The sequence below is a fragment of the Micromys minutus genome, assembly GCF_963924665.1.
Source record: "Micromys minutus genome assembly, chromosome: 1".
NCBI lineage: Eukaryota > Metazoa > Chordata > Mammalia > Rodentia > Muridae > Micromys > Micromys minutus.
Genome location: NC_137969.1, coordinates 94194221 through 94216595, shown reverse-complemented (window position 1 = coordinate 94216595; position 22375 = coordinate 94194221). Strand labels below are relative to the sequence as shown.

The following is a 22375-nucleotide window of genomic DNA, read 5'->3' as shown; positions in this document are numbered from 1 at the left end:
TCATGTGGGATCTAGAGGCCCAGATTCAGTTTCCCATGCATCTGCAGAGCAGGAACTGTGGTACTTTGATAACTGAGCTATCTCCCCAGCTCCAAATGAGCTTTCAGCAGGTTTCCTCTGCAAGTTCGATACTCTTGTTCATCACCCTTCAGTATTCCACGGTGTGTGACTGGATTTCGATGTGACTCATTCCACACTAAGTCCCGTGTGCTGTCTCCCCCTTGTAGAACAAAAGAGGCAGTAATTCTATACAGTTAGTTTTAAATATTCTGTTAATATGCCTTTTGTGCCTTTTTTTCTTAACAGCCTAAGTGGGGCCTCCCCTTTTCTTGGAGACACCAAACAAGAAACATTAGCGAATGTATCTGCGGTCAACTATGACTTTGAGGAGGAATTCTTCCGTAACACCAGTACCCTTGCCAAAGATTTCATCAGAAGACTGCTGGTCAAGGATCCAAAGTGAGCGTCCCCTCTTTCAGGCAGAGCCGCATGCGGCCGAGACCAGAGACCAGCCAGCATCTGTTCTGTGCTGCTTTTTGTCAGACACTCACTGTTCCACCTGCCAAAGGAAGATTTCCCGGAAGGAAGTGTTTCAGAAACCGGGGCCTTTTTGCTGCCTTCATGCTCAGTCCCTGCCCTGGGAGGAGTCTGGGGTTGGAGTACTTCTCTCAGGCCCCACTTTTTCAGAGTATCTGTTTGTTTGGCTGACCCAGCCTGAAAATAACCTTAGTGCTATTTCAATCTCACGGGATCTTTTCTCCTTCCTCTTTCTCCCCACCGAAGGAAGAGGATGACAATTCAGGACAGTTTGCAGCACCCCTGGATCAAAGTGAGTTGCTTACTAATACTAGATTTCTGATTATTTCCAGTTGACCGGCGTGAGTGCCAAAGGGTTGTGCTGGAATGTTAGCTGACTGTTGGTACCATAGTGTTAAGATCGAGCGGTGCCATGGAGTATTACCTAATAATGACAGGGTGAACAATGAGCTGTAAGAACAGGGAGAAGCTGAGTCTACTGAGCAGACGTGTTTCATGAGGACGGTAGGGTTATCACAAACGCAGTGTTTGAAAACCGAATGTCTCCTGCCCTTATAGATGTTTCAAATCTCAGAATCTTTTGAGAAACCCTGAAGGCCTGTAGATGCCACATCCTCCTTACATACCCCTGGTAGGGAAGCTGCCGTTTTGCTGGAGCACTTGACCCTGACACATGAAATTGCTGGCCCTATCGGTATTTGGGCTAACAAAGCTGAATTGGCTAAAATAGAAGGGACTGAGGTTGATGAGTGTGTTAGCTTTCTGTTGTCATGGCAGAATTCAGGAAAGAGCATTGAGGAAGGAAAAGTTGATTTTTGGGTGGGTTTTAGTTTTCAGTCTGTGGTCAGTGGATTCTGTTGTTTCGGGGGGCTATAACAAGGTTCATTATGGTAGCTGGAGGGGAGCCAGCCAGGATGGTGGGAGGAAGGGGCCACGGTTTTAGTAGGTTCCTTAAGAACTTACCCTCTTTAGACCAGGTTAGAAAAATTGCTCTTCCTCCTGGCAGCTGCAGAAGCTGGCCACCCAGCCTTTAGTATAAGAGGTATTGGGAACATTTAAAGATCCGATTCACAATAAAAGTATCTAGTAGTTGAAAACAAAACCAACCACCTCATCAGTGGGCGTTACATAGGGCTTCTGCTCCTCCTCTCCCTCTTGGGGTAAGGCCTGTGCCTAAGTGTATACACTGAACAAGGCACAGTGAACTTTTTTGAGTGCTGTTAGGATGGGCCAAATGCACATACCTCCAGGGTTCCTTCCAACTTGAGTTATCTCATTGCCTCTTACAATTCCCAAACTGTCATTGTAGGATAGAGTAACTGAATGTGGTTACAAGCTCACCTCTCGTCCTATGTGCACTTCCTCTGTATTATACACAGCACTCAGCCATCAGGAGATAGAGGGCGGAGTTTAAACCCCACCCCATCTCCCACCTCGATTTTGAGAAGGCTCCAAGTGTACCAGACTAGTTCCAATCTTGGATGTAGCCAAGGGTGACCTTGAGCTTCCAATTCTTCTGCCTTTACCTCCTGAGTGCTGAGATTGTGGGCATGCACCAACATGCTTGGTTTATATGGTCAATCCCAGAGCTTTCTGAATGCTGGGAAAACCCTCTACCTGGCAAGCTACACCCCAGCCTAGCTCCTGGATCTTGAATGTTATTTCCCACGCTTGATGCTATTTTAGGATAGGGAGTGTGTAAGCCTTTCAGAGTGATAAGGAGTATTAAAACATTTCTGTAATTAGCTTTCATTATCTTTTCTTGAAATTCCATTTTAGCCTAAAGACACCCAACAAGCACTTAGTCGAAAAGCCTCAGCAGTAAACATGGAGAAGTTCAAGAAGTTTGCAGCCCGGAAGAAATGGAAAGTAAGACTCTGTGGTTTCACTGAATTCTGCTTTCTCTGTCTGGTCTTGTCAGGGCCCATGTCTTCTAATCCTAAGAATCAGGAGACATCTTCATTTAGAAACAACAGAGTCCACTGTGTGATCTCCTGTGTTGCTATTACTTACTTCCAAAGACAAGCATAAACCACATTTCAGTGTTACTTAGTGTAATTTTGCTCTTTTCTCAGACCACCCCAAGGCAGGTTTTAAAATCAATATAATAAAGTGATAGTGAACACTTTTTCAACTATAACAAACCACACTCTAAGTAAACCTGTTCTTCCTGGTAAGCAGCCTGGAGTTATATGAAAAATTTGCCATACTCCTCATGTTCTTGCACGGGGTCTCTAACAGGGGAGCAGCTCTGGCAGTGTGGCCTCTCCTTCTACACTGTGGTGGCTTTCCTGTGGGTTTGATGGGATGCTGGCTCAGGTATCTTTGAAACAATCAAAATTCAAGGATCAGAATGTGATGGTATGGTTTTTAGTGCCCAAGTTTATGTCAAACTGGAGAGAGTGAGCAACTGCCTCCTCTCCTGGCTGGTCCAGTGGTATAGCTCAGTTTTATACCCAATACGCTATGACTAGACTCTCAAGAAGGCTTAGAGCGTATGTCTCAACCCCTCTCCCTGTTCTTTTTCTTATCCCTCTTCCTACTTCTTTCCCTTCTTTTTCTTCATTCCCCTGTTGCGTCAGCCTTTGAGGATCTGGAGGGAATGGTACTGCAGACTAAGATATCTGTGTCCCACCCGTGCATGTTGATAGGCTCATTCCTTTAGCTGACTTAGGCCCAGAGAGCTCACAACAAGGCCCTTGCATCCCATGCTGGATTCTGGAGGACGCTGCAAGGGGTTTGCTGGGGTTTAAAGAACGAGAGGGGGGCGTGGATACAAGACAACCCCTTCTGCAGGTCAGAGTGAATGCACAAGAGTCTTTTTGTGTTGCTCTCTGGGCTCAAGACCTTCAGAACACTTCCCTAATCAAACAGTCCGAGTTTCCATGGAGCGCCCGCCCCAAGAGGGATACTGGCAGTGATCATGTTCTCCATGCTTTCTTCAGAAGTTCCCTTTTCTCCACAACTCTTCACATGTTTATTTTATTTTTAGCAATCTGTCCGCTTGATATCACTGTGCCAAAGATTATCCAGGTCATTTTTGTCCAGAAGTAACATGAGCGTTGCCAGAAGCGATGATACTCTGGTAAGCCATCCTGTTTGCTTTGGCTAGCTGCTCCGAGCAGCACTGTGTTTAGAGTTTACACTGCTCTGCTTGTTTATCAATTCAGAAAAATTCCGTATAATGGGAATGTCAGACTTACACTTACTCCTGAGGTGGGCTGACACTGTGCCCAGTCCTGCCTTTCCTCTTTGGGGGATTTTGATTCCATTTACTTGGCATTGTCTTAGCTGCCATCCCTACTATTTCTAAAACTACTCCTTCCCTAAGCAGTTGTGTATACACACACACACACACACACACACACACACACACACACACACACACAATTGAAAGAGAGGGTAACCAATGGAAGGAAAAAGAACTCCCACTAATTCTCATGAATGATCATAAGAACACCAGTCACCATGAATAGGAGGACGTAGACATGAAAAGACAGACAGCCCTCACCTCTTCCCCTCACCACAGTGCCACCATCTTGGAGTAGACCAGAAGGCCATATACACTTGGTTTATTGACATTGTCCTGACTGTCCAAAGCCCTTGAGAATGGCATCACAGTTTTCCCTAAGTCCAAACTGAAACCTAATCACTGATGAGCTCTTCAGATACAGCTAGACACCTCTCCCTTCATCAAGACTTTCCCTAATCAGTCACAAACAGGGCTTTGTTCACTGAAGGTGAAGGGGACTCCGGGAAAGGCAGACACAGTGGTTCTGTGGGAACCACCCTGGTCTGTAACCCAATAGTCCGTATTTCCTGGGTAGAGCCAGGGACTCCTAGGGCAGGGATCACATGACAGCAGACAGTAGCTCTTCTTTTCTCCTGAAGCTACTGTCTGCATTAATGCTTCAGTTCTAGTCTACAACTGTAGAGAAAAAGGAGGAAGAGGATATGTATGTGAGTGCACACAGACAGACAGACACACACACACACACACTCACCATTCAGAGAATTTTACCTTACTATTTTAGACCTAAGAAAAAAGACATTCAAATGTCAAAGAAAAAAAAAAAAAAAGAACGAAAAAAACACACACAAATCTGTAATTGGAAAATTTAGTAAATAGGAGAGTTCCTGTCACAAAGTAACCTCTCCACAGTACTTTATGGTAACTGTATTTTGACAGATTCCTAAGATAAACAGAGGGTTGTTAGTCAGCATCCCTGTTCACAATCTGAATCTTAAAAAAAAAAAAGATCCTTTTTGTTCTTGTTTTTGATTTGGTTAACATCAGGCTAGGTTAAGCATTCAGTGGTAACAGTTAGTAGCATGAAAGGGTAAAGGTTTACCCTCCCCCCTGCCCCAGCTCCCTTTGTGACCACGTGGATTGGGGATTGAGTGGCCTTTTTTTCCTTTGAATGCTCCTATGTTGGGCAAGCCAGGGTTCGCCACGTTGATGATTGTCCTGGACATCATGCTAACTCTCCATCCTCACGTGTCTCTCAGGATGAGGAGGACTCCTTTGTGATGAAAGCCATCATTCACGCCATCAATGATGACAACGTTCCCGGCCTGCAGCACCTCCTGGGCTCATTGTCCAGCTATGATGTCAACCAGCCCAACAAGGTCTGGCTCCTCTCTGCCAGGGGTGCCGGGCAGTTGTGTCATAGACTGTGCCCCAGAAGTCCAAGTTTGGAGAGGCATTGCAAATAGAGCTTCCATTCTGTGGGAAAACCCTCTCCGTGTAGACCAACTTTGAGTTGCAAATGAGAACATTTTGCATTGAGGGCCTTCCTTCACACCCTGGTTGCTCCTACACCCTTGAAATTCCTGCTTTCCCCCCTCTACAAATAGCAGCACTGTCATTGAGTGTAAACTGAAAAGGGGGTTTCTTGTCCTTCTGGCAGTGCTGTCCCTTCCTGTTTCTGCCCATGGAGATCCAGGGAAGGGTGTGGACACAGCAGGGTGAAGACATCTAGTACAGTGTGGGCTTTTTCCTTCCAAATCAACGCTGAAACACAGATATCTTCTTCTGTCTTCCAGCATGGGACACCTCCATTACTGATTGCTGCAGGCTGTGGGAATATCCAGATGTTACAGTTACTCATAAAACGAGGCTCCAGGATCGACGTCCAGGATAAGGTCATAATTCTGTATCATTGAGGATGAATTTATTTCATGTTTCCTCATTGTAAGGGTTGTATGTGGGAAAGTATGGCTGTTTTCATGATTTCCTGGGAAAAGTGAGCAGGACAAATAGAGGGCCTATGCCGTCTGACATGCACTGGGCCTATACCCTCTTACACGCACTGGGCCTCTGCCATCTGGCATGCACTGGACTTATGCCATCTGACATGCACTGGGAAAAGTGCACCCTTAGCTCCGCTGTGTGCTCTGGTCAGTTCTTGTGCCTTATGTGCTGCAGGTCACAATACCCCAGAGTCACCAGCCTAACTTGGAAAAGTTTTCATTGCGCAGTTAATCTAATCAGAGATTTCTTAGCCTCAATAGTTACCGTTTTTCCAGATTTGGGCACAAGTGCAAGTGAGAGAGCATTAGAAAAGTAAGGTGCCATTGAGCTGCCTTTTAGTGTGGCCATGGATCTGTGACCAACTGCCACAAACCCTGTCAGTTGTCACCAACACTCCATGAACTCAATCCTTGGTCCAATCAAACTTGTACTAAGAGAGTTCGTGAGGAAAAAAAAGATCCATAATATATGTCTTCTCATGATTGTCTAGACGACGAAAAATAACAACAGTTCCCACGGTATCTCATCAGGTTATGAGTATTTCACAGGTGTTTAGGCGCCAGTTCTGTGCAAACTGCATCATTTTATAAAAGCGTCTTGAACACTCACATTTGGGTTTTTAAAAATTGTTGTTCTTGTTTGTTTGTTTGTTTGTTTGTTTGTTTTTGGTACCTTCATAGAGGCTTGAATTGGAATCAATTCCTCCAAATACTAAGGGGACTTATAGGAGTTCTAGACTGAGGTTAATATGGGGACTTCAAAAAAGAAGGAAGAAAATTTTGTCTTTACATTGAAATATTTATGCATTTCTATATATATAAAAAAAGCTGTAAAGATAATACAGAAAACCTTCTGCTCCCTAGTGAACTTCTCCTGTCATTAAGATGGGTACACGACCATATAATTATCAAAACCTTCAAGCTGAATGGGCTTTTCTTCCTCTTAGAAGAGGCTGCTGTGGGGTCTGTTACCCCACAAGCAGAGAAACACTGCGGTTTTAAGGGGTGCATGGTTCAGGACCATTGGAGTTCTAGATGTGACTCTGTGCTTTCTTTGCAGGGAGGATCCAATGCTATCTACTGGGCCTCTCGGCATGGCCATGTGGATACTCTGAAATTTCTCAATGAGAACAAATGCCCTTTGGATGTTAAAGACAAGGTAAGGCCATGCCTCTTAGGGGAAGCAAGAAGAAATGGTTAGGGGTACACTGGGGTGCTGGCCCGTCTGGTGTACCAGAAATGAACCCACAGATAGAGATTGAGGACCAAGTCCTCTAGACTGGGATTTAAAGTTGGGAGGTTTTGTGTTGTTATTGTTGTTTGGTTGGTTTGGTTTCTTCGGCCATGCATTTAAATCAGTTTGTACCGTAGGTAGTATTTAGGGTTGTGTGGTGGACATCACTGATCTCATGTCAGCCAGGAAGGAGGGGGACAGAGGCACCTACACGGTGTCCTTTACTGTAACCTAACTTCTGCTGGCCCCCACCTCCTACAGAGTTCTTCCACTCACAGGCTGGGGACCAGGCTTTTCACACGCGGTGTTGGGAGGTAGTTAGATCATGACAGTAGCTCCTAAGTTCATCTTGGCAGTTTTCCTGCCAGTTGACAGTAAAACATCTTTTCTGTAGTGAGTGAACCCTGTCCTTGGGAGGTGCAGATACAAAGTATCGGGAGCAGTATTTTTTTTTTTTTTTTTTCTTCTTAGTCTCGGAGAGTTAATTGCAGGATGAGGAACCTGGTTTTAAAAGGGGATTGTGTATGGCGGGGGGGGGGGGGGGGGGGAAGAGGGAGACAGACAAATGGAGACAGAGACAGGGAGACAGGAGAGAGAGATAGAAACATCTGTAAGGAGGTGAACTTGGCTGCCCCCTGGTAAAAGAAACATTCTCACTGTGTTGTTTTCCTTAACAAGATGCACCTCGTTATGCATGAAACAACCTCTGGTCCTGACTCTGGTCCTGTTTAGTCTCTAGGGAGCAAATGGGGCTTGAGGGAGTGTGTAACGGTGCCACCAAAGGAAGGCATGGGACAGTGCTCTGGATATCAGAAGTAGTTTTGAAGTCTGCTCTTTAGATCCTGAGTCCATTTCTCTTGCAGTCTGGAGAGACGGCTCTTCATGTGGCAGCTCGCTACGGCCATGCGGATGTGGTTCAACTGCTGTGCAGTGTCGGCTCTAATCCTGATTTCCAGGACAAGGTAGGCCACGGGAACACATGTGCTCAGTTCCTCGTCCACAGGCCTCGGTGTGCAGCAGCCAGGAGACCAAGGTGACTCATGGGAGGCCTTTCCACTTAGGCGTCTAATCATTCATTGCCGAGCACAGGTTCTTAGCAGTCTGCAACCAGCTTCCCTTCCCACCTCTTCTTCTTTTACCTGTTTAATCCCCAGGACAGCCCTGTGAGGCATGTCGCTGTTCTCAGCACCCTTGCTCTACAGAGGAGGGAAACCACACAGGAAAGTTCCACAGCTTGCTCAGTCTGTCTGTGGTGGGACTGGGGATTGCATCCTACCCAGTCTTGGTTTTATAAGTACTACTTCTCCCAAACCTGAACACAGATGTGTGTTTCCTGCTGATGGAAGTGCCAATCTCCCAATCCCCATGAGCCTTGAGACTAGCTCTTCCAGGACTAGTTACAGAAGGGCCATCGAGACAGCTGTCCCAAGGTGTGCTCTTTTGACTCACGGCAGAATCAAAGCACAGGAGCTGTTAGAAGAAGCTCAGAGGGCTGCTGCTAGCCAGCAAGCCTTTCAGGCAGACAGAGGCAATTTTGCCAAAAGATGTTCTAAGTCCAGGGGCCCCGGTTGTGTGATCTGCAATGTGCTGAAAAAGCCGAGTTCAGTTAGCACTCCCGTTGAGGGCACAGACTGACCAGGGAGGGTGTTGGGTCTGCCTCTTCATGGCATCAGCTCCTGATTTTGGTGTTACTCCAGATTAATTTCTTGCCACACTGGGTGCAGTCTGCTTCCATGGCCTTGACTTTCTTGTCTGCATTTTCTTCCTCTGCACTTGTGACCTTGGCCAGGAAGAGGAAACCCCCCTGCACTGCGCCGCCTGGCACGGCTATTACTCCGTGGCTAAAGCTCTTTGTGAAGTTGGCTGTAACGTGAATATCAAGAACCGGGAGGGAGAGACTCCACTGCTGACAGCTTCTGCCAGGGGTTACCATGACATCGTGGAGTGTCTGGCTGAACATGGAGCTGACTTGAATGCTTCCGACAAGGTGCCCTATGGGGGAGATGCTTAGCAATCTCTGAGAAGTGACCTGTTGGGTTGGCGGGACCATGAAACTTGCCTGCTTGTCTCTTTAAGAGAGCATGAACGGACTATACTGTGATTGTTCTTTCATTCTTTGTTTCCAAAGGTGTTCTTTGGAATTTTCTTAGAGTCTTCTTTCTGACATGCAACCAAGTTTATCATTGCTCAAGCCCTTTTGGCCAGTGTTTTAATCTTTCTAGCTTTGGATCAGGGGCAGTGTCAGCTTTAGACACGTGTAGAAATAGGCACTCATTTTGCCACCTCCTCTTTTGTGAAAAGACAATATTATTTGTTTTATAATTTTCCTTCTAGACCAGGTGTTCCCATCTTACCTAAGCAAATCCAACACAATCTGCTTGAATCCGAACTTAAGCCAAGACAGTGATGGTGCTGTATACAGTTAGACTGGAGAGATTGTAGCTTTTGTAGCAACTTCCTCTTGTGGAGCAGTGTCTTGGAACCCCGTGTGGTTGGTTCTCTGGAGGCATATTTCGTTTGCCATGGTTGGGCTGGCTATTTGCTCCTGGCGCCTGGTAGATTGAGCTAGTGCCTCTGTTAGACATTCACAAGCCCTAGTGTCAGGCACGCAACCAGAGAAACTCCTGCAGACACGATAGAGATGAGGTGGAAGGTTCTGCTGGCCCGAAGCACTTAGCACTGCTCTCCCCCAGGTTTTTGGGGCACCTTTAATTCCCAGGCCAGGTTCTGTACTGTGCAGAAGTTATGCAATTTATATCTGCTCTCTGAGCATTCAGTAGCCCCGGGGGAAGTTACTTCTCCTTGCTTTCTCTGTTGTTTCTGATAGTATTTTCTCTATTTATGAATTTAGCAAGTGTTACTGGGCAAAAGCTTTGAAAGTGTTCTCAGATCTGCTCATAGGCTTAGCATTTTATCAACTCTGATATAGAAGAGTCTAGTCTTTCTGTCTGATACACTGCCTGAGCCTAAATGAATCTCAGTAGTGGTCAGTCCAGGCTTCAGTTATGCGGAATGGAATGAATAAAGCGCCACCCTTTGTGAGTCCAGGCAAAGACATTTGGAGATTTTTTTTGGGGGTGGGTGTCTCAGCCATTTTATTCACAGCAAAGTCTTACACAAGGGAGAGATCGGGCTGAGGGCCTAAGCCAGACACACTGATGAGCTTGGGTTTGGTTCCAGGATGGACACATCGCCCTTCATCTTGCTGTGAGGCGTTGTCAGATGGAGGTCATCAAGACCCTCCTTGGCCATGGGTGCTTTGTGGATTTCCAGGACAGGCATGGCAACACACCCCTGCACGTGGCCTGCAAAGACGGAAGCGCACCTATCGTGGTGGCCCTCTGTGAAGCCAGCTGCAATCTGGACATCTCAAACAAGGTAATGCCAGACACTGTTGCTAGGTTCTTGCCGTGTTTATGTTATTATCACATCCTAGTAAAGGATTCCTGTCACCTGCATGCACTGGGTATCTGGAGGACACTCAGTGCCATTTTGGGCTGTGTGACTGTTGAGTCATCTCTTAGACTGACAGCACATCGTTAACACGCACTTCTTGTTTATTCTGGCTTCCCACTGTTGTGCTTGTAGAATGAATGAGTGTATGCACACGCAGGTGGGTGCACTTGTGTTTTCAAGAAGAGTTAGAGGTCACAGTACAAATGCAAGCTCCCTTCTGAAGCACAGCCTCTTCAGTACATACTCTTGACCCTGTAATTTATCCGAGATTCTGGTGAACACAGGCGGCCTTACTTGTCCCTGGTGAGCTATCTATGGGCAAAAGTTTCTAACACATTTGTGTCTGTGTGTGCATGTGTATGTTGTGTACGTAGCACGCTAAGCAGATTTGGTAAGAACCAAGGGAGTATTGTCACCTTCTAATTAATAAAGAGATGAAAATCAATTGTATTTTCTCAGTCCATTAAAAGCCCCATTGCAGGTTTCTAGACTTTAGCTGTCACCTGCATTTTGCTGAATCCCAACCAGATTTTCAGTACAAAACAGTAACAGCTAAATATTTGTGTAGCTAAGGTGGGCCCGCTCTTCAGGTCATGTTAAAAAGGAAGCAGGGAGGAATTAATTTTAGCTGTGGGAAATGTCTGTTTATAGACGGCGTATATGGTGCTGTACGGTTTTATGATGGCTTGTTTGCGATAAGACAGTTAACACATGAAACAGCTAAAGAACCGTCTTGCTATTGCTCTTGCATGTTGCATGCTTAGTTGTGGAAACTGAGGTTGGCAATCCTCATACTCTTGGACCCTGTGAGGGCAACGTCCTGGCTCTTAGCTTTAGCTGCTTCTTGCTCTCTCGGTTTATCATTTCCTAACCATGTCTAGATGATTACAAGAGCCACTTTGGTAACCTACCTATTTCTTAAAGACTTGACCAACTCGTGAGAAGAGAGCCCTGGTTCACCTGCCCCCAGACTTCACCTCTTCAGAGGCCTCACCCCCTCTGCACATCATGCTTGTGAACCCAGTTTTTAATCCTGTGAAACTTTGGATGACAAATGATAGTTAAATAGCCTTTCTCTCTGTCCCTCTTACCTCCTTTTCCCTTTCCTTTTTTTATACCTCTGCCCTCTCCCTCTCCCCCTCTCATCCTCCACCTTCTCTCCATTTTTTTCTCTCTTTTGTCAAGTGAGGGACTAGAGATGTTTAAGTTATGTGCAGGAAAGTGTGTGTCAGCCACCACCTTCCCACTCGTCTCCAGTCAGCCTTTCCTCAGGCCCATTTGTTAAAGTGGATACAACACGGCGGCATCCATGTTCCTCAGGCAGGCCAACACTCTCCCCACATTCTGCTGTCTTACTAGATTAAATTCCTCCAGAGAGAAACCTGACCATTCGAATCCTGCTTCTCTTAGACTGAGAGGGCAATGACTTGTCACTCAGTGGTGACATTTCTTCATGCTTTGTTTGAAGACTGGGGCGGTTGCTTTTTTAACCTGTCTGAGTTAGCAAGCGGATATGAGAGAAAGAAAGGGATGCCATTATGTGTCACTAAGGTGGGGCCTCATAGGCCGCCCTCTCCCACAGATGTGTAAGTATGTGTGTACCTGTGTGTGTGTATGCACACACACACACACACAGACACACCTGGGATGAGCAATAGGCATCAGCTGTCATAGATGTCTTACTGCTCAGCCCAGGCATCTGAGGAGGTGAGGAGTTGGCCATGGGTGGTCCTGCCTTCAGGCTGCCTCTAGATAACCAGGCACACAACACAAAGTAGCAAACTCACTTGTCACCATTCCTGCTGGGGCAGGTGTGTGGCAGGCAACTGAGGAAAGAATCCACAAGCTTCACAGAGGTGACATAGGTTAGCACTCGGTTAGATAGAGTTCAGGAGAGGTGACTTCAGGCAGTAGTTCTTTAGGTCAGTGATGCAAATACAGCACAGAAGGTGCAGGTCCTGAGCACAGAGGTGATAGAAAAGGGTCCAGATCCGAAAGGCCTGGGGTAGAACAGCAAGGAATTTCAGTTATGTCTTAGCCAGGTGCTACACCTAGAATGGAGTGGAACACTCCCTCAGTTACTATTCCCTGCAGGCTGGCTACAGGAGTTACCAGGAGTTGAATAGCATTCAGGCTTTTAAAAGTGTGCCATAGATTTAGTTACAGATACAAAACCAACACCAACTGTAAGCTAATAATTCAATGTAGCGTGTGATCACATCTCAGCCGTTTCAGCTATCTGTCTCTTATAGAACCAGGAGGGAAATCCTCCAACATATCAAGGAGAAAAAACTTGAGAAGGGGAGGGGCACGGGGAAGGGGTGGAGCGATAACTGGAGGAGGGGAGGGGCGAGGGAAGAGGTGGAGCAATAACTGGAGGGGGAGGGGCCAGGGAAGAGGTGGAGCGATATCAGAATTTGATTTCCTAACACTGTCCATCTATCTTAAACGCTTAAAACGACGATGCATTGGCCTGTGTAAAAGATCTAGGCTCTGCAAGTAGGGATTGCTAAGCTTTGACTGTTCACGTCCCCCCCCCCCTTTTTTTTATTCCTGGCTCCTGCAGAACAAATGCTCTTTGCTATTTCAATGCTTGCTGCATTGGCGGAGCGTCTTAGCCCCCAGACTTAGCAGCCTTTGAGGAAGACAAAAGATCTGAGGAGAGGAGTCTCCTGTTCTCATTTCATCCTTACTTGACAACAGTCACCAGGGTGTGTGCGGTTGCTGAGTCTTGCACGGCTTCCGTGACTGTGGACGAGGATTGGGTGCCTCCCTCCCTCCCGTTCCATACGATTATCTTTAAGACCTAAACATCGAAAAGCAATTACTTTATGCGTGTGGATATTTTATCTGCATGTATGACCACACCACGTGTCAGTTGGGGTTCACTGCAGTACCACAAGGTGTATGGTGCACAGTTTGAGAACCATAGGCCTACAAACCATAGCAGGCAGGCCCTCAGAGCTTCATGACCTCCTTAGCTCTTCTTTTCCCTCCCTAACGCGTGACTGTGAACTGTGTAGTGCAGTTACACATGGGTGTCTGGGTGTTCACACTCTTGCCCTGTACTCTGCCAGCGCAGCAGGAAGCTTGGCTGTCCTGAGGCCAGCCTCCTCATTCATCCTCTGAAGGTGTATTTGGAGCTAGTCTCTCAACTTCAAAGTACCTGGGAGAAAAATGGTCTGCCTGGCAGGCCTGCCTCAGCGGGAGCCAGAATCTTCTGTTCAGTTCTTTTGGGCCCAGACCCGTTATGCAATGCTGTTTCTTCCTAAGGAAAGCCATGAGAACGCCTGTGGTATTTTATTTTATTTTATTTCTCTCTCCCAGTATGGTCGGACTCCTCTCCACCTCGCAGCCAACAACGGGGTCCTAGACGTGGTCCGCTACCTCTGTCTGATGGGCGCCAACGTGGAGGCTCTGACCTCGGTGAGTACCAGGCAGGTTGCAGGTGTTTGGCCTCAGAGAGCCATGGAAACTTCTCATGCCTCAAGGGCAGGAGGAGAAAGGCATTGCTTGGCAACTGCATTCTCAAGCAGACAGGTTGCTATTAAGCTCCAACCCTCCACTGCAGTTACATAAACATTTGCCCACACAGACCCAGTTTAATATCTAGTTAATGTTTCATCCTTTCTCATCCCGCCAGCCCCGCTCCGCCAGCGACCCGCCAGTTCACACTGGCCTTTTGTTTACGGTGTTACACAACAGTGCCTCTTAGCTTTCTATTCCACGTATGGATTTCTCTTTCATAAGTGCTTCCCGTTGGCCCCGGGGTACAAGAGGCCCAGTGCCCTGTGGGAGGAGCTGGATCCCCTGTGTGGTCTTGGGGCACGAGCAGCCTGGAGGCAAAGGGCTGGTATCTACTGGAGTCGGCCTTTGCTTCTGGGACTGAAATTTCTTTCTAAGTAAGAGGCAGCCCATTCCTCTGGTTTCTCATTTCATGCTTAACACCAGTCCCCCCACCCCCCTGAAGAAACCATTCACTTCATATTTCATAAAATGCCATAGATGAGAGTTTGGCCAGCAAGGTGAGGTAGCAGTTCAGATGTAGCCATGAAATATTGCTTGAGTTGTTGCTGGGCCAACAAGTGGGCCAAATACTCGAGTGGTGTGGGGTCTTGACATTCGCAGATCTGAACTTTAAGACGATCACGTGGGGTTTGATGTGGCAGCTCACCCGAGGCTCTGAGGTTCTTGGACATCTTCAAAGTCTTAACTGAGTCGGCCCATAGAGCTCAAACTAGCCTTTCTTTTTCTTTCTTCCTTTCTTTCTTTCTTTCTTTCTTTCTTTCTTTCTTTCTTTCTTTCTTCCTTCCTTCCTTCCTTCCTTCCTTCCTTTCTTTCTTTCTTTCTTCCTTTTTTTTTTTTTGTGCTTTTGTAAATGAAATTTCCCTGAGGCACAAACATTTATCACTTATACCAATTATATGTTTAATCATTTATACCATTGTCTTTGGCTATCCATACTGCAGAGGCCTGAACACCTATCGTGGTCCTCCAGAGAGTGTGTGTGTGTGCACACCCGTCTATGGTGCTGCACATTCCTGTCTGTGTGTAGGGTCCTTGCAGTACCATTCACTCTCAAGATGTAACGGGCCTGTTCTGTGCACTGTTGGGTTCTGCAGGCACAGAACAGTCAGGGCATGGCATGGGCGCCCTTCTCAGTACCACATGCATTTTTAGAAAGGTGTGTGTGTGTGTGTGTGTGTGTGTGGTCTCAGATGATGCCTTATGGGAAAATAAAAACCAGGGTTCTCTGAAGATGCTATCAGCTGTTGGATCCAGAAGTGTGTGCTGCCTCTGTTCTCTTTGTCTTGCCCTATGAGCCCGTGTCTTCCCCCTCACTCTCTCCTGCAGCAGCAGCTCCCCACCACTGCCTGCTCATATCGCCTCCCTGTCGCCCAACCCTTTCAGCTTCTAGAGAGGGAGGCTCCTCGTTAGTGTTTTCTGTCTGTACTTAGCCTCATTTACTCAGACTTAAGCCCCACACCGGGAGACTTCTAGACAGGAGAGATGGGTACCGATCAAAGAGTCTTGACCATCAGTAGTCACGGGGTGGAGCAAGAGTGATGTCAGATGAGGGTGGGGACTAGAAGGGGGTGGAGCTGACTTCTCTGCAGCAGCTGTTCCTGGAGTCTGGTGACTGAGTCGGCAGGAAGTGGGCGTGGCTCATGAAAAGCATCAGGCTAATAGGCCTGAGCTTGGTGTCCAACGCACTCCTGTATAGATTACAGCGACCACGCTGAAGACTGAATAGAGAGCCTCCCATCAGTGAGCAGGCCTGGTGGGCATCTGACCTCCTAGGAGGGGAAGGCAAGCATTTTCCTCTGACCAGTGATGACTTTGTGGGAGGAGTGGGGTGACCATGTACTGAGGACAGCCCCGAGAGACACAGGCGAATGACGTGTCTGTCATTTTGAATTTTCTGGCAACCACATTAAAGAAGAAGCGGGTGAAACGTCCTGTTTTGAGATTACTGATATTTTTTCTCATATTCCCTTATCTGTACTGAGTTTTTAGTGCCTCCTATGTTCTTTGCTGAAAGTCATCATTCCTGGATCACATTTCAGACCTGTGGCTGAAGGTGCTGCTCTGTGGATCAGCCAGGCCCAGCTGTAACTTTTTCTGGCTTCTGAGCAGAGTGGTGCTGATCACATTTGACTCCACAGCGCCTCCTAGTGTCACCTTTAGATTCTGAGCTCTCCCGTTTTGTCCACCACCGACTCAGCAGAGACCATAGTCACCTTTTGGGAGTTGCTTCTTGCCTTCTATGCACTCGGTTCTCCTCTGCCTCTGTCTGCCCATGGCTCTTTTTCCTGTCCTCTCTGGGACACCCGCTCTGCTGTCTGGTCTCCCTTCTCTACCCTTTGGGCTTCATGTTTGCAGTTTCATTTGAACACCCAGGCCTGCCTCCAAGCCCAGCCTTGGGTGCCACCTGGAAAGTCCGAGGCACCTGCATCCTGCTCCTCTTCCTCAATGCTTAACCTCATCAGAGGCATCCCATGCAAATGCACCCATGGGATGGTTCGATGGGAACTCTTAGTTGGGGGTCCAGTGTCCAGCAAGAAACTCAAATGTTCAGCCCAAAGCAAAGGAGAAGTTCTGGCTTGCCTGTTGGATCCATCTCAGAGCTCAAGGGACACAGTAAGAATGGGGTGGCCCTGAATTTACAGGACCGCTCTGGAGAACACACTCCTGAGCTAGAGCTTCAGCATGGGGAGAGCATTCATTCTCAGCCTGGCAGTTTTGTCCTCAGAAGACACATGGAATTACCTGGTTGGTTTTTAAGCTAGAGGTTGAGGAATGGCATAGGCTTCTTGGTAGATGGCAGAGGCGTTATTAATACTGTATAAGGCTATTGGCTTTCCACAGCAGAGAATGACACAGTCCAGCAGATTTGCTGGTCCAGAGGGACCCCATATGTATCTCAAGAGCAGCTTCAGCTGAGGAACTGGGAGATGGCAGGTAGACAGACTTTGGATGTCTCAACTCTTCATGAGACGTCTTACCTCCAAATGCTGATAATGAGACCTTAGACTTTTTTTCTTCTCTTAAGATAGTGTCTTCATTTTTTTTTTCTTTTGAAAATTGGATTTTAGGGCTGTATAAAACGTTAGCTGAACAGTGGTATCTAGCTTCCTTGGTGTGGAGGGGGCACGGTCACAGCTCCTGTCCCCACAAGGGACTGTGACATCCTGCTTGTGCTGCACTGTGCACTGGATCAGGTCCGGACCAGAAGGTTCTCAGGAGATGTGCGTGTTCATGGTATAGAAACAAGAGTAGGTCCCCTCATATGAAACCATGGCTCCGTGAAAAATCTCTAATCTAGTCACAGTGCTGTGGGTCCTTAGGTCTCTGCTCTGTGGTTTGCAGCAACCTTAAATCAACCTGTGCCAGACCGTGCATTCTTTGGAAGGTACGGTGATTACCAGCCATGGTGTAGGGTGAGGACCAGGTTTGTATGTGTAAGAACTGAAAGATGGGAGCCCAGTGAAGCAGACACTCTTGGCTGCTGCTGTAGACAGAAGCTCAAGCAGGGGATGGTCAGAGGAGAATGGGTATGCCCTGAGTCCATGCATTGAGGCTCTTTCTGTTGCCACCTTGTGACATTACTGCAGCCTTGCTCTGGCATCTTTTCTGAGCCACCAAATAAAATAAGGACTCCCTAGATAAGGAAACAGACCCAGACTCAGTGTTTGTCCAACTTTCGGCTAATCCTGCCGTGCTGTCTCTTTCTTCATTGAGCTACCATGTTGGGGTCACATGCAGCTCGGTGACAGCTTGGTCACACTAATCATATGTCTTCTATAGGACGGCAAGACGGCCGAGGACCTCGCCAAGGCAGAACAGCACGAGCACGTGGTAGGGCTCCTGGCGAGACTGCGGAAGGTGAGCCTTCACTGGAGGTCCTTGACTTGTTTTTATGTGAGAAGTTGTTGGTGTTTTCCGTATCACAAGGAGGCACTGGCTGTAGGTTTAGGAAGATCATCTTTCCTTGTTCTGCCAGTTGGCACGCGTGCATAAGTGTCCACAGGCTTTCTTCTGCAGTTGGCAAAAAGTCAAATTTGGGGTTGAAGGGATGGGCTTAGTGGTCAAGTGCAGTGCTTGCTCTTGCAGAGGACCAGGGTTCAATTCTTGGCACCTACGTGCTAGTGCATTTGTAAGCTCCATGTTTACAGGAGCTGGTCTCCACAGGTACCAGCATGCAGGCAGCGCACAGACAGGCAGACTAGTTTGATGCTCTCCACATCCATGTGCTGGTTTTGTTTACCCAGCCCTCTCTGTGCTAACTACCCCCACAGTGGAGGGAAAGACTGGTGATGTCGCTTTTCCGGTTTTGTTTTGAGTTCCCAGTTAATCTCCTGTTTATCCAATCACAGCACTGCAAACTTTATAAAAAAAAAAAAAAAACAGAAAAAGAAGTAAACCCAGGTGGAAGATTTGCAACCCACATCATAAATCAAGAGACTTAAAAAAAAATGCCTAAAACCTCTTTGGCTCAGATATCTGTTCATTTGCACCCAAAGATGTTCACTGTAATACTATTTAAAATGTAGTAGCAAAAACTAGACATTAGGTTATCAACACAAATGTCTGGTGTATTGTCATAGAGAACAGGATGCTGTTTGGCCTTTAGAGATACTTAGGAAGAGATAGTAAGTACAAAAGTTTAATGCTGGGGATGTTTCTAGACTGAAGCAAAAGGATAAAATGGTACATTGTCTACATTTTAACACTTACCCTGTGTCTTAGTTAGGGTTTTATTGCTGTGTACAGGCACCATGACCAAGGCAAGTCTTCGAAATTTAATTTAGGCTAGCTTACAGGTTCAGAGGGGCAGTCCATTATCATCAAGACAAGAGCATGGCAGCATCCAGGCAGACATGGTGCAGGAGGTGCTGAGAGTTCTACATCTTCATCCAAAGAAAGCCAGGAACAGACTAAGCATCCTCAGGCAGCTAGGAGGAATGTCTCCAAGCCCAGCCCTGAGTGACATACTTCCTTCAACAAGGCCACACCTTCTAATAGTGCCACTCCCTGGGCCAAGCATATGCAAACCATCACACCCTGGGTCTGGGGATGTAGATCATTTGGTAGAGAGCTTACAGATCATTCAAAAAGAGCTGACTTCCTAGCATGGAGGGACGCTGCTTACTGGCTCCTTCCCTGTAGCTTGCTCTGAAAGAGTACAGCGCAGGGAACAGGGAGGCTGCAGTGTCCATTGTGCTCTCTGCCTTCTAACCGTGCTCCTCAGTAGCCTTCACCAGGGCACTCCTGCCATTCACTGTAGGTGGGTGGGACATCCCGTCTTTGCAGAATACTTCTGTCCCTGGCCTCCAGGCTCCTTTCCTTGTGTGGAAATCAAAGATTACCTCTGCACATTGTGCAGTGTTCTACGCCAGTGTTAGAGCCACTCGGGAGAGAGGTGGGCCTTGACTTCCACTCACTTGGGTACCATTCTGTGTGATCTCTGCCAAGGGTGTTATCAGAGGCCCAGCCCTGTGTTTCCACGTCCCGGGAATGTAGTTTTGCACCTTTGCTGTGAAGGAAATAGGGACTGGCCTGTGGAAATAGACCTGACACCATTTTATCATTGTCACCAGTGGATGAGAGCCAAACAGTTCTCATCACTGCAGCGAGAGGCTGACACAGGACCAGGGAGGGCTTTGGAGCCTTGCAATAAGGGGACCTTAGAAGCTTCTCTCTAGAAGGGCTTAGGCTCCTAGGGACCCAGGCCAAGGCCAGGACTAGGAAACACCAGGTAGGGCTGAGCTGTGGGGAGCCTGCACTGGCCCAGTTCAATATGGAGGACTTGGGACATTTGGTACTACCTCTGAGAGCTATCCACAGGTGTCTCACTCCAGCTCGGTGACATAACTCTGGGCTCTTCTAGCCAGACATAGTAGGAATGCCTACAGCATATGATCCCGCAGACCCCTCAGGTGAGTCTCCTCTGTCTATGGTGCTTGTTGTTCTGGTGGGCTATGGAAGCCCCACATCGGCTCCTTCCCAGAGGAACTAGCAGGAGGAAGCTGTCCCCTCTCTTCTATCTCATGCAGATACTTACCAGGAAACAGCCCATTCGGTCCCTGCACTTGTGGCAGGACCTGAACTGTGGTGCCTAGCCAGACCCATTCTCTTCGCCTAAAGGCAAGAAGGAAAGGCCGTAGGGAGTGCTGCATGTTAGCCATGGCCTTGCCTCTGTCCCCGCCAGCACCATGTTTATTAGGGCTTTGGGGACTTGGTTTACTTGATTTGTCCCATTAGTTAAATTTTTCCCCCTTAAACCAGTATTAAATGTACCCCCCCCCCACCCCGTTCTCTTAAACCCAAGCATGAGACAATGAGGAAGTGCTCGTGAACGGTTTATTTTGGAAAATGGACTCTGTTGGGTGTTGGCCATAATTAAAATTCGCTGGGAGCGAAGGGCATTTGCATAATTAGGATTCTCATGCTCTCCATTTGGACCTAACAGCTTCCACCACCACTGCCTCTTCTCAGGGCTCTTATCTGGCTTCTCCAGATTGCAGGCTGCTTCCTTTCCAGTCTGTGGGTTTAGTCATCTTTCCTTTGGGGAAAGTGAAAGCTAATTTGCCAGGGGAAACGTGCTGAAGAAATAAATTGTTAACCCAGAGACCTGCCAGGTTCAGGCTGCGGTGTCAGGATCTGGAGATGCGGAGAGGCAGGGAGCCCTGCTAGTGGAAGTGCGCACAGCCAGTGTGGTGCTGGGCTTGGCTGGGACCATGCAGGCCAGCTGCTCTGTGAGTCTTGAACAGATGGATGACTTCCTCAGCAAGTACTTAAAGCAAGCGATGGGAGCTCATCCGTGGTGAATGTAACCCGTGTTACAAACCCACCTTCACAACCACCTGGAAGGTTCTCACTCATAAACCTGTACTTTTGATGGTGGGAGGTGTGCTGTCTTACATATCCAGCCTACACAGAGGACTCACCCAAACCTTTAATCCCCTGGGCCTTGAGTGTGGCCCAGTCACACCCGCAGACCCAAAGGACACGCACTGGAGGACCTGAGAAAATCTGCAGCAGTACAGTTACCCCAGCTCGCTCTGCATTCTGGGTGGGAAAAGCTCACCTCCTCACCGAGGGCCTGGCCAGGCTGGGTTTGTGGCCAGGTCTAGTCTCAGAGCTTCTGCTGCGTATCCACTTTGGTGGGCTGTTTATTACCGTGTTTCCTTCGAAAACAATTAACATACGTAGCACCCGCTAAAGCTGACACGGTCCCGCTCCGTAGGGGAGGAAAACAGTTCCCTGGGTTGGTTGAAAAATGCTTTCCAGGGAGTCACCTTCTGGGCTCCTCAGCTTGTCCCCGCTGTGCCATCTGGTGGCCAAAGTGAGAAATGCTGACCGCCAGTGGAGGGCTACCAGAAACGTATGTCAAGAGCAGTTTGTATCAAACTCCTCGGGTTTAGATTCTAAAGTGAAGAGGATGGGGTTAGATTCCCTCAGGCATTAGGACACCTGAGGCAGCTTTCCCTTTTCCTGCATTTCAAGACTGTAGCACATTCTGCCCCACCTCAGTGAGAAAATGGTTCTCCTGGTTTATGGTCTTCAACAGTGGTTCTTAACATGTGGGTTTTGACCCCTTAGGGGTTTCAAATGACCCTTCCACAGGGGTCCAATAAGGCCACCAAAAAACACAGATACTTTCATTGTGATTCATAACAGTAGAAAAATTAGTTATAAAGTAGCAACAAAAGTAATTTTATGGCAGGGCCACCAGGACATGAGGAACTATAGTAAAAGATCATAGCATCAGGGAGGTTAAGAACCACTAAAGCCCTCCAGCCAGGGTCACCATCTCTTGGTGGACAGAAGAAGAGATATGAAAGGAACCTGGGTACAGGCAGGAGGCAGGTGACATAGGGTTCTGATGTCCCTGGGTCCCCACTTAAGAAGTGAGAACACATGTTTGCTTGTGTGGTTTCCCAGAGTCTAGGGCCTCACAAAAGCCAAGGTATAAATTAAGCAAAATGCTGCTTTCTTGGATAAGGCAGGATGTCTTGAGTCAGTTGTTAGTCGAGGAGTAGCTTGTTGGTGTAAGATTCAGAGAGGACCACAGCCTTCTCCACTTAAGCCTCATCAGCCAGCAATAGCACTTCTTAGAAAAAGTCTTAGACCAACTGTAGCTCTTGAGATGCCAACGACCATGCTCTGCTGCTCCCAAAAGTCTCTGAAACAAAACCACGATGAAGTACAAAAGAAGCATTCAGCAACCCCACAGAGATAGAAGTAGGGAGTCCTTTTTCTCATTTTGCACACATACCTAGTGATGGTTTATAAACCTTACTAAAGTCAAGGAGCCCCCACAACTACACTGTGTTTGAGGGAGGGACCCAGTAGGGCTGTGTCTTCCCAGTGAGATGATTTCAGATGGCT

The 22375-nt window shown here is 47.5% G+C and overlaps 1 protein-coding gene across 2 annotated transcripts in view; it reads left to right on the top strand.

The window, feature by feature from the left end:
- DAPK1 (death associated protein kinase 1) overlaps positions 1-22375 on the top strand; it is a 146571-nt gene that overhangs the window by 104648 nt on the left and 19548 nt on the right. For both annotated transcript variants that reach the window (XM_080942326.1, XM_080942327.1), the window contains exons 8-19: positions 307-459; positions 784-829; positions 2317-2406; positions 3530-3622; positions 5047-5166; positions 5584-5682; positions 6851-6949; positions 7888-7986; positions 8814-9011; positions 10205-10402; positions 13808-13906; positions 17789-17866. In XM_080942326.1, coding sequence (XP_080798452.1) covers positions 307-459; positions 784-829; positions 2317-2406; positions 3530-3622; positions 5047-5166; positions 5584-5682; positions 6851-6949; positions 7888-7986; positions 8814-9011; positions 10205-10402; positions 13808-13906; positions 17789-17866 — 1372 coding nt within the window. The remainder of the gene's footprint in view (positions 1-306; positions 460-783; positions 830-2316; positions 2407-3529; positions 3623-5046; positions 5167-5583; positions 5683-6850; positions 6950-7887; positions 7987-8813; positions 9012-10204; positions 10403-13807; positions 13907-17788; positions 17867-22375) is intronic.